The sequence below is a fragment of the Oncorhynchus kisutch genome, linkage group LG2, assembly GCF_002021735.2.
Source record: "Oncorhynchus kisutch isolate 150728-3 linkage group LG2, Okis_V2, whole genome shotgun sequence".
Classification (NCBI taxonomy): Eukaryota; Metazoa; Chordata; class Actinopteri; order Salmoniformes; family Salmonidae; genus Oncorhynchus; species Oncorhynchus kisutch.
The window spans coordinates 45,156,033-45,173,472 of NC_034175.2; the positions used below are offsets into that span (position 1 = coordinate 45,156,033).

The 17,440-nt window shown below is 44.1% G+C and overlaps 1 protein-coding gene across 3 annotated transcripts in view; it reads left to right on the forward strand.

Moving 5' to 3' along the window:
- uggt2 (UDP-glucose glycoprotein glucosyltransferase 2) overlaps positions 1 to 17,222 on the forward strand; it is a 46,428-nt gene extending 29,206 nt beyond the window's left edge. The window contains exons 27-41 of one of the 3 annotated variants that reach the window (XM_031795856.1): positions 259 to 338; positions 1,647 to 1,836; positions 1,942 to 2,100; positions 2,328 to 2,413; positions 6,219 to 6,303; positions 7,622 to 7,704; positions 7,854 to 7,937; positions 9,853 to 9,957; positions 10,117 to 10,201; positions 10,798 to 10,980; positions 11,132 to 11,292; positions 14,127 to 14,241; positions 14,417 to 14,533; positions 15,470 to 15,653; positions 16,001 to 17,222. In XM_031795856.1, coding sequence (XP_031651716.1) covers positions 259 to 338; positions 1,647 to 1,836; positions 1,942 to 2,100; positions 2,328 to 2,413; positions 6,219 to 6,303; positions 7,622 to 7,704; positions 7,854 to 7,937; positions 9,853 to 9,957; positions 10,117 to 10,201; positions 10,798 to 10,980; positions 11,132 to 11,292; positions 14,127 to 14,241; positions 14,417 to 14,533; positions 15,470 to 15,653; positions 16,001 to 16,023 — 1,740 coding nt within the window. In that variant the 3' untranslated portion in view covers positions 16,024 to 17,222. Of the gene's footprint in view, positions 1 to 258; positions 339 to 1,646; positions 1,837 to 1,941; positions 2,101 to 2,327; positions 2,414 to 6,218; positions 6,304 to 7,621; positions 7,705 to 7,853; positions 7,938 to 8,025; positions 8,050 to 9,852; positions 9,958 to 10,116; positions 10,202 to 10,797; positions 10,981 to 11,131; positions 11,293 to 14,126; positions 14,242 to 14,416; positions 14,534 to 15,469; positions 15,654 to 16,000 lie in introns of all 3 variants that reach the window. The other 2 variants (XM_031795866.1, XM_020456161.2) reach the window with 2 other exon arrangements.
- The last annotated feature ends 218 nt before the right edge of the window (positions 17,223 to 17,440 follow it).

Sequence of the window (17,440 nt, forward strand, 5' to 3'; positions counted from 1 at the left end):
TTCTTATGCCCTCATCTCTGTTTGAGTCTTTCTGTCAACCTGAGCACTAGTCACTGTGTTTATTAAGGAGAAACTATGTCTTGTGTTAGCTAGTTCCTTCAGGTTTTCACAGTGGTATACAGTAGCTGAGTAGAGGTGGACAGCAGACTTTGAGCTTCTCGGTAGAACTTTGAGCGTGTAGGTTTATCCTGCCTGCTGAGTGTGGTTTATTTTGCTGTGTACGCTAACTGGGTCGGGCTGCCCACTCCCCTCTTGCAGGTGCTCAGTCAAGTGGTCAATGTGAAACTGCAGGTGTTTATGAACTGCCGGGCCAAGCTGTCCGATATGCCCCTCAAGAGGTAAGCTTCCTCCTCTGCTCCTAATTAAACTTCCTGCCCAAGTACTGTAGTGTGTGTGTGTGTGTGTGTGTGTGACCACCCAGGACCTCTCTGAGACTGCCCCACAGATACTATCTGTTTAATAACACCACCTTATTGCTCTGGGCCTCCCCTGAACACATATGGTAGTACATTGAGGTATGGAGGTTTAAGGTAGATGCATTCTCTTGATCACATAGGTGCAATTGAGTGGAGTTTCTTTCTTGACAGGAACGATATTTGATGGTATCCGTGTGTAAGTGTTTACTTCATTTGTGGGTTTAGGAGAATAAGCAACAATGAATAATAAGGCAGTTTAGACTGCAAGACTCCTTCCAACTACAACGCCCCAGCAGGCGACTGAGGGATGCTAACTCTTTCGCTCACTATTTGTGATACTTTGCTACTGGCGAGAGCACCGGTGCATCCCATCCGTTGCCATTGCGAGCACATTGTAATGTCTTCCAAGACTTTCATGGCTTGAGGGGGATGGCGAGGAGGATATCAGTTCAGTTGGCTGCTTTCTTCAGCTCTTTCTGACTTTTCTCTCTGTCTAGAATTGGTTCACTCTTCCAAATTGGGACCAATCCAATAAAGATAGGGGGAGAGAGAGAGTTTCCTCTGGAGACTTGGTTATGGCTCAGTAATTTAATCCTCTGTCCCTTCTTTCCCCCTAACTTCATATGCACCAGCTTTCTCGCTCTCTTCCACCCTGGAGTCAAAGCGCTCCTCTCTCTAACTCTCCCCAGCAGCAAGGCAAGCTGCTGCAACTGAAATTAACTTTTGAAAAATCTTCTCGGGAGGAAATGTGAGGATCCTTTAGCCTCTGGGATCGGATGGCAGTTTTAAATACAGAGAGAAGGTGTTAGTAGTATTGATTGTGTGCCGCGTTATCTTTACTCATTACGACTTCACTGTGTCAGAGGGCAGATTGAAGAAAAGCAATTAGCATAAAGATTAGCAGACAATAACCTATGTGAAAACTCTGGCTGACTGATACCATTGAAGTAGAATACACTCTATATCTGGGGTATACGTTCCTATTATTGGCCGATACGGTTTCAGATACCTCCCTGTTAAAGACACTGTATCCTCAGCGGTCACAGTAGAATTACTCTCTTCCCTAGAAAGTGAAATAGTGTACAACATGTCTGTCGATAGCTAACAGAAGCTACTCAGTTGTGTTCCATCCGTCTCCAATGACCTAATCATGATAATCGTTAACACTCACAGTTGTAGGTGAGAACCGATCGACTTCTGTCACTCCTCACTTAACTCTTCTCTCTTTAGCTTCTACCGTTTTGTGTTGGAGTCGGATGTGTCTTTCCTGGCCAATGAAACGGTGTCTGCAGGACCAGTGGCTCACTTCTTGGAGCTCCCTGAGTCGCCCCTCCTCACCCTCAACATGATCACCCCAGAGAGCTGGATGGTGGAGGCTGTCAGCAGCCCCTATGATCTGGACAACATCCACCTACAGGAGGTACTGAGCTAGGCTAATGGGTATCTGCACAAAACCCAAACCAGAACAAACCAATGAAGAGACATGACTCCTCCTTAACCCTCTGACCTTTTAATCTCTGTTCAGGTGAAAGGTGTAGTGACTGCAGAGTACGAGCTGGAGCACCTGCTGCTGGAGGGCCACTGCTTTGACCTGTCTACGGGCCAGCCCCCCCGCGGCCTGCAGTTCACCCTGGGCATGAGCCAGGACCCCCTCATGCAGGACACCATTGTCATGGCCAACCTGGTGAGAATCACTCAGTTGTAGTAGTTGAATGGGCGCCATCTTGGCTCCACGTTTCATGATGGCTCAAATAGGAATTTGAATGGTATTGTTATGGAGTGTTTGGTGCTCATATGGAGGATAGTTTGCAGACCTGTGTACAGCTATGCTTCTGATAATGGATTCAAGGAATTAAAATACATGGATCTCAGATCATTCTCTGATGTTATCTTAACCCATGTTGTCAATAGGGATACTTCCAGTTGAAAGCCAATCCTGGAGCCTGGATCTTGAAGCTACGGGAGGGGAGGTCAGAGGATATCTATCAAATTCTAGCGTGAGTATAGTGAGTCTACGGAATCAATATTTTAGTTGATTTTGCATTCATTTTCCTTTGAATCTGCCTGTGTGCCACCACAGTTTTCTCTCTCATCATATCACTGCATTCCAGATAGAAGTTAGTTATTTGTGTGAACGCATGCAGAGCCTGCTGGTAATTAACTGTCTCCATCTGTACAACATCCGATTTTTTTTTTTTTACCTCAGTAACTGCTTGCTGGAGGTACCAAGCACATCGCTATGGTAACGCAGGGAGCTGCTGACTTTGTTGCAGCTCAAGGTTTTGATGAGCGCAGGGAGTTGTGCTGTGTGCGTATGGCCTCGGAGACAGACATGGGTGGGAGGAGGGAGGGAGGGTAGGAGGGATGCTATTAGAGGGAAGACCGGGTGGAGGGATGATTCAGCCGTTCACCTGCCATGCCATCTTCTCTAAACCCAGGAAAATCAGCAGCACAATATTTTCCTGGCTGCTAGGAAGGGCGTGGGTGTGGATTGCTGCTAATACAGGCGGCGTTGATGTTTTAATATATCCCATGATGTACATGCATATTAAATGTAGTCGGTTTTAGACATTCCTCTCTAGGGTTGCGGCTTGGTCAAACCTTTTTGAAATTCCATGCATTTATCTATCCGATGTCTTAAAAACACATCAACCTAATGAGCAAATGAATCTTATTAAAACCCTCATGAATGTATCACTCATGACACCACTTGCAGTACTGTGCATGGAAATCCTAGAGAATATGATTGGACAATTCCATGATTCCATCCGTGGATCTGTATGTACAGTACATTGGGTCTCCCAGGTATTACCCACCCATTCATCTCCACACAGGGAAGATTTAGGACACCTCCAGCCCTGGATTCCACCACAATCATATCAGACAACAAGAGTTATTCCCCAATCCTCCAGGTGAAGCTAAAAGGTGATGTCATTTTTCACCTTGGCAGCGCCATTATTCTTGCGGTTAATGGCGCTCTGCTCTGGTTAGGGGGGCCGATCGGAGCCGAGTGGGAGTGTCTGTTCACTGCGAGTCCCAACGCCGTGCCCTCTCCTGTAGCGTACTGGCCCTGACAGCGATGAATGAGACGCCCAGCTGTCCCCGGATACAAATTGATCTCTTGCGCTTTTCCCACCACAGCCCCTAATGGCCTCGGCGGAGGCGACAGTGGACCAGTCCAAACCAAACAGCACTTTCCGACTGGGGAAAATGCACTTTGTGCCCAATGAGGGCTTACATTTATCATGGTGATACGGTTAATTCTCTGCCTTTAGTAAGCGCTGAAGTGATGATGGTTTGCTGAGCCACAGCCTATTGATCATCTCTGGCTGCGGGCTGTTCAGTGGCGTTCTAACCCTCAGACCTGAGGTGTCTAATGTTACTTACCCCACAGAGACACTCTCCACCGCACAAGTGTTAAGACCAGAACACTGGGTCATCTTAAAACAATCACAGCCTAAGTCCAGTTGCCACGCCATTGACACTACAGGTGTTTCCGCATAAAGAATGTGTCAATGGATAAAACAGAAAGCACGGTTGGAAAGTAACGACTGATAAAATGGAATAAAGGGGATGTTGAATGACGAGTAGGGGGGGGGGGGATTAATATGATCAGAGCGAGACCTTGGCGGAGTTCCCAGAAAGGCCTGTTTGCATGCATCATTCTGTTGTCTGTCAATGTATGCCTTGTCGGTGGTCCCCAGTGCTTTTCTCTCACCGTGTGTTTTCTTCCTGAGCATAACCTTTGTTGTTGTCCTTGTGTTTTTTCCCCCTCCCTCTAGATTGATGGGTTTGGCTGGGTGTGGGACACTCGTGCTGTGGGCTTCTTCACAGTTAATGACACATGTTAGCTGGTGGCCTACGTGTGTGTGGATATATTGAGCTCAATACGCTATGCAAGTGACGCGTTGTTTTCCAGGAAGCAGCCTTTTACTGTTTGAATGGTATTCAATGGGCAAAAATCAATGGCAAAAACAGTGCAGTGGTCTTCAGGGCAAAATCGTCATAAAACGCAGATGTAAATTCATCCACAAACGCAAATATAATTTTATATACAGTACCAGTCAAAAGTTTGGACACCAACTCATTCAAAGGGTTTTCCTTTATTTTGACTATTTTCTACATTGTAGAATAATATTGAAGACATCAAAACTATGAAATAACACCTATGGAATCATGTAGTAACCAAAAAAGTGTTATATAAATCAAAATATATTTTATATTCTTCAAAATAGGCACCCTTTGCCTTGATGACAGCTTTGCACACTCTTGGCATTCTCTCAACCAGCTTCACGAGGAATGCTTTTACAACAGTCTTGAAGGAGTTCCCACATATGCTGAGCACTTGTTGGCTGCTTTTCCTTCACTCTGCAGTCCAACTCATCCCAAACCATTTCAATTGGGTTGAGGTCGGGTGATTGTGGAGGACAGGTCATCTGATGCAGCACTCCTTCACTCTCCATGGTCAAATAGCCCTTACACAGCCTGGAGGTGTATTTTGGGTCATTTTCAAGTTGAAAACAAATGATCGTCCCACTAAGCTCAAACCAGATGGGATTGCATATCACTGCAGAATGCTGCGGTAGCCATGATGGTTAAGTGTGCCTTGAATTCAAAATAAATCACAGGCAGTGTCACCCCCACACCTCCTTCACGGTGGGAACCACACATGCGGAGATCATCCATTCACCTACTCTGTGTCTCACAAAGACACGGCAGTTAGAACCAAAAATCTCAAATATGGACTCATCAGACCAAAGGACAAATTTCCACTGGTCTAATGTCTATTGCTTGTGTTTCTTGGCCCAAGCAAGTCTCTTCTTATTGGTGTCCTTTAGTAGTGTTTTCCTTGCAGCAATTTGACCATGAAGGCCTGATTCACGCAGTCTCATCTGAAAAGTTGATGTTGAGATGTGTCTGTTACTTGAACTGCAATCTGAGGTGCAGTTAATTGCCCATTTCTGAGGCTGGTAACTTTAATGAACTTATCCTCTTCAGCAGAGGTAACTCTGGCTCTTCCTCTCTTGTGGTGGTCCTCATGAGAGCCAGTTTCATCATAGCACTTAATGGTTTTTGTGACTGCACTTGAAGAAACTTTTAAAGTTCTTGAAATTTTCCAGATTGACTGACCTTCATGTCTTAAAGTAATGATGGACTGTCGTTTCTCTTTGCTTATTTGATCTGTTCTTGCCATAATATGAACTTGGTCTTCTACCAAATAGGGATATCTTCTGTATACCAACCTTACCTTGTCACAACACAACTGATTGGCTCAAACGCAATAAGAAGGAAAGGTATTCCACAAATGAACTTTTATCAAGGCACACCTGTTAATTGAAATGCATTCCAGGTAACTACCTCATGAAGCTGGTTGAGAGAATGCCAAGAGTGTGCAGAGCTGTCATCAAGGCAAAGGGTGGCTACTTTGAAGAATCTCAAATTTAAAATATATTTTGATTTGTTTAACCATTTTTTGGTTACTACATGATTCCATTGTGTTATTTCATAGTTTTGATGTCTTCACTATTATTCTACTGGACAATGTAGAAAATAGTACAAGTAAAGAAAAACCCTTGAATGAGTAGGCGTGTCCAGACTTTTGACTGGTACTGTAGCTATATACATCTTAAATGGCCACGTTTTGACGAAGATCAGGGGACATGATCTGGAAGTAAAGCGAAAGAGGTGATTACTTTCACAGGGTATAGAGGGAGAGGCAAATGCTGTTCTGGGAATACTATGTCCATGTTATAACTATATACTATTACAACTATTTCCCCCTAATTGTTGTCTCTCTGACAGGCATGATGGGACTGATTCTCCCGCTGATTCTGGTGACGTTAAAGTTGTGCTGAACAGCTTCCATAGCAAGATCATCAAAGTCAGGGTATGTATTCTCTAACCACATACACTATAAATACAAAGGTATGTGGACACCCCTTCAAATGAGAGGATTTGGCTATTTTAGCCACACCTATTGTTGACAGGTGTATAAATTCAAGCACACAGCCATGCAATCTCCAAAGACAAACATTGTCAGTAGAATGGCCTTACTGATGACTTTCAACGTGGCACCGTCATAGAAATGCCACCTTTCCAACAAGTCAGTTTGTAAAATGTCTGCCTGCTAGAGCTGCCCCGGTCAACTGCAAGTGCTGTTATTGTGAAGTGGAAATGTCTAGGAGCAACAACGGCTCAGCTGCGAAGTGGTAGGCCACACAAGCTCACAGAACAGGGTCGGCGAGTGCTGAAACGTGTAGCTCTTAGAAATCGTCGGTCCTCGATTGCAACAGTCACTACCGAGATCCAAACTGCCTCTGGAAGCAACGTCAGCACAAGAACTGTTTGTCGGGAGCTTCATGAAATTAAGCTCCAGAGTCCACGCACAATGGACTCTGGAGCAGTGGAAACACGTTCTCTGGAGTGATGAATCACACTTCACCACCTGGCAGTCCGACGGACTAATTTGGATTTGGTGAATGCCAGGAATACGCTACCAGCCCCAATGCATAGTGCCAACTGTAAAGTTTGGTGGAGGAGGAATAATGTTCTGGGGCTAGTGAAGGGAAATCTTAACACTACAGCATACAATGACCTAGATGATTCTGTGCTTCCAACTTTGTGGCAAAAGTTTAGGTAAGGCCCATTCCTGTTTCAGCATGACAATGCCCCTGTGCACAAAGCGAGGTCCATACAGAAATAGTGTGTCGAGATTGGTGTGGAAGAACTTGAATGGCCTGCACAGAGCCCTGACCTCAACCCCATCAACACCTATGGGATGAATTGGTACGGCGACTGCGAGCCAGGCCTAATCGCCCAACATCAGTGCACGACCTCACTAATGCTCTTGTGGATGAATGGATGCAAGTCCCCCGCTGCAATGTTCCAACATCTAGTGGAAAGCCTTCCCAGAAGAATGGAGGCTGTTATAGCAGCAAAGCGGGGACCAACTCCATAATAATGCCCATGATTTTGGAATGAGATGTTCGACGAGCAGCTGTCCACGTACTTTTGTTCATGTAGTGTAGCTCTAACACAGGCACACACTCCAAGACAGTGTAGTTTGGAGATATTCACCCATTTGTCTTAGTGTAATGTGTCATCTCCTAATCTAAGGATATTGCATGGATTCAAGTGTACTTCCCAGCGTCAGAGAGAAATGAAAAAAAATAAACAGCGTGCCTCTGTCTAATTCCCCACTGTAGGTTCAGAAAAAGTCTGACAGAATCAGCGAGGACCTCTTAAGTGAAGCCACAGAGAACAAGGGAATATGGGACTCCATCGCTAGGTAAGAGTGTGGCGCATTCTCACATGCAGTAGCTATATGTTACATAGACTTCATTCGATCAAGTTACATCAATAGAATGGTGGTAAGAGCATTGATTTGTGGGCGAGTTGATCCACTATCTATGGACACTAATAATGCTGCGGTTTCAGCAGGAGAGATGGTGCCCTCGGAGCCAGGCTGAGATATTACTCTGTAAAATCTATTGCCCAAAAAATGTGCTACTGTAGACCTAGGTATGTGAGTGTGTGTAGCATGTTGTGTTTCCATTGACACACCCTAACTGTGTGATCTGTCTCCTCACCTAATGCTTGCTGTGTGAAGTGTGTGGAGCACTTTTGAGAAAAGGTAGGACGTGTATTGCTGCAACTACTTAACCTGTCTGTTTACCATATTGATTAACATAGAGGTGTCTTGTAAATAAATATTGGTTGCTTCCCAGGCTCAGTTCCTAATGATATTTATGCTTTATTTTTGTATATCTTTTTTGGACATTGGTTATTTTCTTACTGTCACATTGAACTTCAAGTCACTGGTATAAACCCTTATTTTATTGAACATGATATGTTTTAATGAAAATAATATGCTTTGACGTAGAGAAATGCTGCTAGAACTGCCCACCCAGTAAACTGACGTTGTTGTGGCTGTAGTAGGAACTGAAATGTGGAGAGTTACAATCCAGCTCTGGAGTTCCTCTGTAATTGTACTCGGGCTGAGGACGGCCAGAGAGTACTCTGAGGGTTGGGTCCTTCCAAAGGTCTGGATTATCTGGTGCATGTCGGCCAAACCGGCCCTCACCTGAAAAGCTGAAAACCTAAAGCTGCTTATCTGGGGTCCCGCTGGAGTGGAGCACCGCAGATGGCATTATCTGGCCCTCACAATGGAGGCCGCCTCTCGCCCCTCAGCCCTCGCCCCCTCCATAATGACAGGCTTAGCCAGGCCAGGCACAAGGCATCCTCCGGACCACAGCGGTGATGGCCCAGCAGCCAGCTCACCAGGGCAAGCAGCAGTGCATTGGTGGGGCTTACAGTAACACTATGAGGCTGGCTCTTGTATGAGACATAGAGAGATGGAAGAGAGGCAGGCTTTAGCCTTGTATGACATGGAGGGAGGGAGGGAGGGCGGGTTGCTACAGTATTGTGTGTGTGAGGGCAGAGAGACTTTCTTTCCCTCTTCAATTCTGTGCGCTGGAGCCTCTGGGCCTTTCTTTGCACTGCTGATTGAGTGTGGGAGGAGAGACTCCCCTCATCAGCAGTCTGTTACAGAGAAGGACACACAGTTTGACTGCAGACATCACTGCCCCAAGCACAAGCCCTGATTGGTTTCCTCCAAATGTGCCCTGCATGATCTTATGAGTTTGGACAGTGCCTGGTTTGATAAACACTTGCCTGTATTCCTACCTTTAATCTTAGTTCAAGGCATCTTTTTTTACTGTTTTTTAACAGTTTGTTTTTACAGTGCTTACACAAGTTAATGATTTCATTTTGTTTATACTACTGTTTTTATACTACACACTATCAGATCAGTGTAGGCTAGATTTGGATTGGAAAATGATTAAAACCTGGATACAGCACTTCCTGCCCAGCTTCTGGGGCTTGAACGCGTCTCAAATACTCTGTTCACATGCCATGTCCACAATATATCCATTCAGTCAATACACCTGACTATCCCAGAGGGTTCACCAATCTCATGACTGAGTCCAAAAACATCTGCCATTAGCAGCCGCGTGGGGATAGAGAGGAGCTCGTGCTCTGGAGGTGTTGCGAGAGTCTATTTCATTATCTGTTCTTTATTTGATATTTGTGGAGGAAAACAGAAGGGGCCCCATAAAAATTACAGCTGCCTTTTTATTGTGTCTCTGCTGTAATCAGTTGATTATTCTGGAGGAGAGCCAGCAGGAGAGCAGTGGCACTTTCTGCTGTAGACAGACAGTAACAACTGATCTAGGTCTACCAGAGGGGTGTCAGGATCTTTTGTCATTCTGTCGCACAAGTAAACACTACTCAAGTGTAAATATAAGGGATTTATGGTTGGAGAATCATCTCTGTTACTGATGTGGTGTATTATGACTGAGGTAGTAGTGTTTGTCTGAGGAGGTTACTGAGCAGTCTACTTCAATCCGGCTTATGTAACACCTATGGTCCTTTGTAGCATCGCAGGTGGTGGGTCCAGTTCAGAGGACGGAGAGAAGAACAGGGAAGATGTGCTCAACATCTTCTCTGTGGCCTCAGGCCATCTATACGAGCGCTTCCTGAGGTGAGACGCCCACACACACACAGAGACATACACTGCTGGTCTGGAGGCCCCACGCGCTTCTTGCCTTTTCTTAGCCCTCATCCTCTGAGACTTACTCCCTCTCTCCCTCCCTCCCTCTCGTTCTCTTTCTTTCTCTCCCTCTCTCTCCTCCTGTTCCAGAATAATGATGCTGTCCGTCCTCCAGCACACCAAAACCCCTGTGAAGTTTTGGTTCCTCAAGAATTACCTCTCTCCGTCCTTCAAGGTAACCGCCTCACGGCTTGACTCCACACAAACTTTCTGCCTTCCTGCATTGTCGTGATAACTTTCTCCTCGCTGCAGCGCGACCCCTGGGAGAAATAGATTTGTTTGTGTTGAGGGATGAAAGGAACTGCGGGAGGCCTTCTCCTTTGTGATTGTGCTCTTTTTATCTATCTGTTCTTCCCACTATAGGGATGAGTCCATATACATGAACACCTACTAAGCTACATCATATGTATCTAAAATAGTCAAACGAGCCACAGGAAAGGGCGAGTATCATGAAAATGTTCTGCATTTGGAATGTTTCACTATTTATGAAATATTTTTATGCGACTATTTTATGCCTCAAGGGCGCTCTGCTTGATCTGTGAAATGTGCATTACCATGTAAGTCTATATATTTACACTGATCAAGTGTTCAAAATATTGCAGCTGTTTTTTATGTATTTTAGTCAGTTTCTCACAATAATTATTTCCTAAGACCAAATGTCAGGACATATTGTAAATTTTCTCATAAACCTAAAGAGAGATAAAATCATCGTTTTCTGCCCGGGCGCGATCTATTTTTCCTCTCATTATATGAGGTTTTATATGTCTTTAGGAGTCCATACCTTACATGGCTGAGGCCTATGGTTTCCAGTATGAGCTGGTCCAGTACAAATGGCCCCGCTGGCTCCACCAGCAGACTGAGAAACAGAGGATCATCTGGGGTTACAAGATCCTCTTCCTGGATGTCCTCTTCCCCCTGGCTGTGGACAAAATCATCTTTGTGGATGCTGACCAGGTAACTGATAACGCTCTTACAAAACCAAATGCATACCCATAATAAAAATAGTAAATCATCTAGAAGTGGACCTGCAGGATTTGTGCAAGGCAACCGTACGGTTTTAGTGCTGTCCGTGGTGCTGATTTACCGTTGTTCCTGGTCCTCGCAGATAGTTAGGGCCGATCTGAAGGAGCTGAGGGATTTGAACCTGGAGGGCGCCCCCTATGGGTACACTCCCTTCTGTGACAGTCGGAAGGAGATGGAGGGCTACCGCTTCTGGAAGACTGGCTACTGGGCCTCACATCTGGGGAACAGGAGATACCACATTAGGTAAACCCCGCTACAATACCTACACAGTTTGACGTTTTGATTTGTAGCGCTGTGTATGCCATTAATGTCCACCAGCCACTGGAAGTGCATATTTACAATGTTACTATTGCGTAGTAAACACATATTCTTTGCTAATTCATACAAGCTTGACAGTTATTGTATCCTTCTGTTTTTTTTCCCTTGCTAAGGCCGATCTACTGTCATTGTATTGATATTTCATTTAAGTTATTCACAGAAGATATGAAGGAAAATACAATTGAAGGAAAATGTGTTCCCTCTCAATGTATTCAGCAGAATAAATGCATACATTTGAAAACATTAACGTTCACTATTTGACAGTGACTCCTTTGAGTCGGCTGTTGGCGGTTCATACAGAAACGCTCATCGATTTATTTCCTGTCCTTCACAACGAGGCATAACATGGTTCTCAGAGGGAACAGTGGGTGAGGAAGATGCAGCAGGATGCTACCCTCTCTGCATCGATAAATTACCTCCTCTGATAAAACATTCCCTTTCTCTCTCACGCAGACGGGAATATTTGTATCGCACCTCTGTTCGCTGCTTGGGGTTGGTCTTCATTAACATGTTGTGTTATTCCTTGCACTCTGTGAGACTAAACCATGAAAGCCATACAATATGTATGTGGAACACCACATTAAAGAGACCGTTACTTCCATAAGTGAGGAAATAGCTTTACTTCAGCTTCAATGTTTACGGCCCTGTATCTGCATTGCTATATATGAATAACTAGGCGTGGTAAAGGGACTAGTGCACTGGTTCCTTGTTGGGAGTGTGGGGCTGCTGGTGGCCCATTTTGAAGTGGCTTAATTCAGCCAGCCAGCTGAACAGATTAAGCTCTCCAGCAAGATGCTCTATCCACTGGGCCAGGGTCAGAGCAGGAGTCCACTGCCTGGGAGGCTAGCTAGCTGGAACAAAGGCCGCCAGCGAATCAGGAACATTTGTATTGGATTCCAGCGGGCTGCACAGCTGCATGGGGCCAACCGCAGCCAAGCAGGGTGGACAGGGTGTGACATGAATCAAACCACACAGCTTGCTGAAATGCCAGTAAATTCTCCTGTATGAGTCCGATTTAATTTAGACTGTCATGATCTGTGATGGGAGTCATGGCACATTAAGTACAGTGGCAAGGAAAAGTATGTGAACCCTTTGGAAATACCTGGATTTCTGCATAAATTGATCATAACATTTGATCTTCATCTAGGTCACAGAAGTAGACAAACAGTGTGCTTAAAATAATAACACACAAACAATTACACCGTGTAAACATTCACAGTACAGGGTGGGAAAAGTATGTGAACCCTTAGATGTAATAACTGGTTGACCCTCTTTGGCAGCAATAACCTCAACCAAACGTCTTCTGTAGTTGCAGATCAGACCTGCACAAGGGAAAGGAGGAATTTTGGACCATTCCTCTTTACAAAACTGTTTCAGTTCAGCTATATTCTTGAGATGTCTGGTGTGAACTGTTCTCTTGAGGTCAGGCCAAAGCATCTCAATCGGGTTGAGGTCAGGACTCTGACTGGGCCACTCCAGAAGGTGTATTTTCTTCTGTTGAAGCCATTCTGTTGTTGATTTACTTCTGTGTTTTGGGTCGTTGTCCTGTTGCATCACCCAACTTCTGTTGAGCTTCAATTGGCGGACATTCTCCTGCATAATGTCTTGATAAACTTGGGAATTCGTTTTTCTGTCTGATAGCAAGCTGTCCAGGCCCTGAGGCAGCAAAGCAGCCCCAAACAATGATGCTCCCTCCACCATTCTTAACAGTTGGGATGAGGTTTTGATGTTGGTGTGCTGTGCTGTGCCTTTTATTCTCCACACATCGTGTTGTGTGTTCCTTCCCAACGACTCCACTTTAGTTTCATCTGTCCACAGAATATTTTGTCACTTGCGCTTTGGAACTCCCAGGTGCACTTTTGCGAACTTCGGACATGCAGCAATGGTTTTTTTGGACAGCAGTGGCTTCTTCCGTGGTGTCGTCCCATGAACCACAGTCTTGTTTAGTGTTTTACGTATCGTAGACTCGTCAACAGAGATGTTAGCATGTTCCAGAGATTTCTGTATGTCTTTAGCTGACACTAGGATTCTTCTTAACCCACATTGAGCATTCTGCACTGTGCTCTTGCAGTCATCTTTGCAGGAAGGCCACTCATAGGGAGAGTAGCAACAGTGCTGAACTTTCTCCATTTATAGACAATTTGTCTTACTGTGGACTGATGAACATCAAGGCTTTTAGAGATACTTTTGTAACCCTTTCCAGCTTTATGCAACTCAACCATTATTGATCTTAGGTCTTCTGAGATCTCTTTTGTTCGAGGCATGGTTCTCATCAGGTAATGCTTTTTGTGAGTGTTTTTTTATGGGGCAAGGAAGCTCTAACCAGCATCTCCAATCTCATCTCATTGATTGGAATCGAGGTTAGCTGACTCCTGACTCCAATTAGCTTGTATTGAAGTCATTAGCCACACACTTTTTCCAACCTAGACTGTGAATGTTTAAATGATGTATTCAATATAGACAAGAAGAATACAATAATTTGTGTGTTATTAGTTTTCTATGTTTGTCTATTGTTGTGATCGAATTTGATGACCAATTTATGCAGAAAACCCAAGTAATTCCAAAGGGTTCACATACTTATTCTTGCCACTGTACGTGGCACCTTTGTGTATGTTAACATGCTACACTAGATACATTTAGAAATGTGGATGACTGGGACATTTAGCTTTGGTTTATGATAGCAGTATTTCCCTCTTGGTGGGTCATCCATTTCAAAGCATTTTGACTGTTTCAGAAACGTCTCCTCTCTCTCTGTCCAGTGCTCTGTATGTGGTAGATCTGAAGAAGTTCCGCAAGATAGCAGCAGGAGACCGACTGCGTGGCCAGTACCAAGCCCTGAGCCAGGACCCCAACAGTCTGTCCAACCTGGACCAGGTGAGAGGGGACATCACACACTTCTCTCTGTCTCAATGGCAGGACAACTACTGAGTTACAATGACATCCCCGTAGCAGAGGATCTGTTTCCGCTTACCTTTTGACAATTCCGTCAGTAAATGTCTAATTACTATTCATTGAAATGTAGAGTAAATGTTGGATTTCATTCTGATAGGACCTGCCCAACAACATGATCCACCAGGTGGCCATCAAGTCCCTGCCCCAGGAGTGGCTTTGGTGTGAGACTTGGTGTGACAATGCATCCAAGACCACCGCCAAGACCATTGACCTGGTGGGTCTATTTTCTATCTATCTGACTGACTGAGGAAGGGAATCTCATTACTATGCCAGACATACTCTTACTGATGGAAATGTCTATTCCCCCCCCCTGAATAGCAGCAAAGATATAGAAGTCTCCATCCTCTACCCCTGCAGGAAGCAAGAATAATTCTAGCTGATATTTACCAGCTAACATAGTCAAGAATAGAAGTGTCATTTACACATTCAATTCCACTGCTGTGAGCTGCAAAAAAAAAAAATTATGGGATTATATAGAGTAAAGTACATTTTTATAGAGTAGCAGTTGACCGTCCTAGTGTGGCTTTATCAGTTACAACCTGACAGTCGTAGCAACTTCCACATTGGGACTATAGCTGTGAGTCCACTTGCGCAAAGAGGAGGCCATCATTTTCTTAGTCTATTCCGCAAGATCTTGTAAAACGTAGAAGTGCTAACAGCCTCCCATATTCATTTTTATTGAGGAAGAGCAGTTCACACTAAGTGCCAATATCCTTAGTATGCATTATCGAGTGTGAATCTTATGTAAAGTCCATGATTTTGACTCAGTTTTATTGCATATCCTCTTAGGCTCCATAACTTCTATCATCCATCCAGTAATGCTAATGTGTTTGGCATTTATCGGCTCTAAGTTTTTGTGATGACAGTAGAAAATATGGGAAATTGGTGTTATTTCCCCCATCTCCTAAACTAATTATGAGTACAGAGTGAAGAATTGGCTGTGGGAAAATCTGACAGGCTCACAATGACTGGAAAGTGAAGCATACTATTTTCTGACCCTGAGACACCACTGGGCACCACCGATACATGAGAAAGACTAATGTCTCTTTAATGGAGAAGGAAATCGGATCAGCTTTAAATGGTAGCTGCAGACACCGGGGGGGGGGGTGGAAGAAGTCATGACTGATGTGTGTGTCTGCGTTATCTGCAGTGTAATAACCCCAAGACCAAGGAGCCCAAGCTGTCGGCGGCCGTGAGGATTGTGCCCGAGTGGGTGGAGTACGACAACAAGATAAAACAGTTACTGAGAGACGTCCAGGAGCAGAAAGACAATGACCGAGCGACGCAGACGCAGAGCCCGATGCCTGCACCCTCCTCCTCTTCAGAGAAGACAGGTTAGTATACAGAGTCACTCAGTTTCTAGTCCCGTTATAGCTGCTCCCATACAGGAGAGAAATCTCTGAACATATCAATCTATATCCCAATGGGCACAGATGCCAATTCGACATCCTATTCCACGTTGGTTCAACGTAACTTCATTGAAATGACATGGAAACAATGTTGATTCAACCAGTGTGTGCCCAGTGGGATGTGTGTATCCATTTATTTTTGTCCCTTTCTTTGAGCTTTTTTGATGTCGTTTTCTCTACTTATTTACAGTTACATCAAATACAACCCAATGTCCTAACAGGTCTAAACTGTACCCGATAACAGCAGTCATTTCTCACCGTCTAACTTCCAGGCAGCGAGCGTGATGAACTCTAGCACCTGCCCACACTGCTGAAGAGGAGAGAGGCATATTTGCACCTAATTCTCTGATGAAGCTTGAAGACTACAAAGATGATGTACATTTCCCACAAACGTACTTAGCCAAGAAGTATTACGCCCTCCCTTGGAAAAGACAGAGAGACACGAGAATTATTATTTTTTTTTTTACGAAGTCCTACGAAGTCCTACGAAGGAAATCATTTGACGTAACCCTTTCTTGTGGTCTAATATAAACTTTATGGACAGTAGTTTGCTTCATGGTCTTCTCTTATCTAAAGAAGTATAAAGGGTTAAGAGGTCACTGTTGGTGAAAGCCATTTGCAGTCTGTAAAAGGCATTTGAAATGATTGCACTGATACTGTATGCAAAGAATCAAATGAATACGGCTCATTCATAAGCTGACTTTGTGTTATCTGTGATCTGTTAAGATCAGCTGACATTTGAATTTTTATATGACAACATTCTTAGCATTTTTGAGCACCAAGCCACATCTAAATTGCCTGGCAATGTAGGCTGCTAATGGGCCTTTTTAGTTTGTCTGTTATTGATTGGTGTGATATTGCCATTGACTTAAATGCCCATCAGAGCTTGGAGACAACGTTACATTTTGATAATTGATTTCTTGCACTACTTGCAAACAATTGCAATGGGGGCTCACATGGCTCATATCTGTACATTAATGTGCTCTGCTGTATCTGGGAAGTAATCAACACTACACACACTGTGGTCCGAGAGTCCAACAATGCTGTCTGTCTGAATGATTGCTTCACCAACCATTTCAATTCTCTGCCAAGTGATGCAATACAGCAAATGCTTTGTTGCCAGATAGGGATCACCTTTTCCTGTAATCACTGGGAGGACATAGATATCAGCATTTCACTATCCATTTGCAAATATACGTACAATCTCAAACAATTAAGTTACCATTGTTTACATACCTTGTGTTTGTTGGTTAAAGTATGTATATTTTAGACTGCATTTTTCAATACCTTAATGTACAGCAAATCTTCTCAGGAATGAAATAGGTGTTGATGCATTATCAAAACTCCTTTTATACCTGTCACTGTCTTGTCTTAACAGCCAATAGCTTGCTCTTAAAAAGTTCAGCTTTCACCTCAGTGTGTCAAATGAAGGTGTTTCTTGTCTTTGTCATTTTCAGGTGTGAGGAATAAAATCTCTTTGCTACCAAAACCTCATTATGTATATGAACTGCCATTGTGTCAGTGTGATTGATGGAGGTGTGATGTGTGCCCTGGCAGAGGTACAGAACATGCTTATGAATATGAATTCTAATATTACTTGTCTGAGAGAAAGTGTATTATTCTGATATTTTCAAACTGGTTATCACGACCCATTCTAATTCACTTGCAGTCTCTGCACTCCACAAACAGAATATTAGGTTATTGAGGTCACT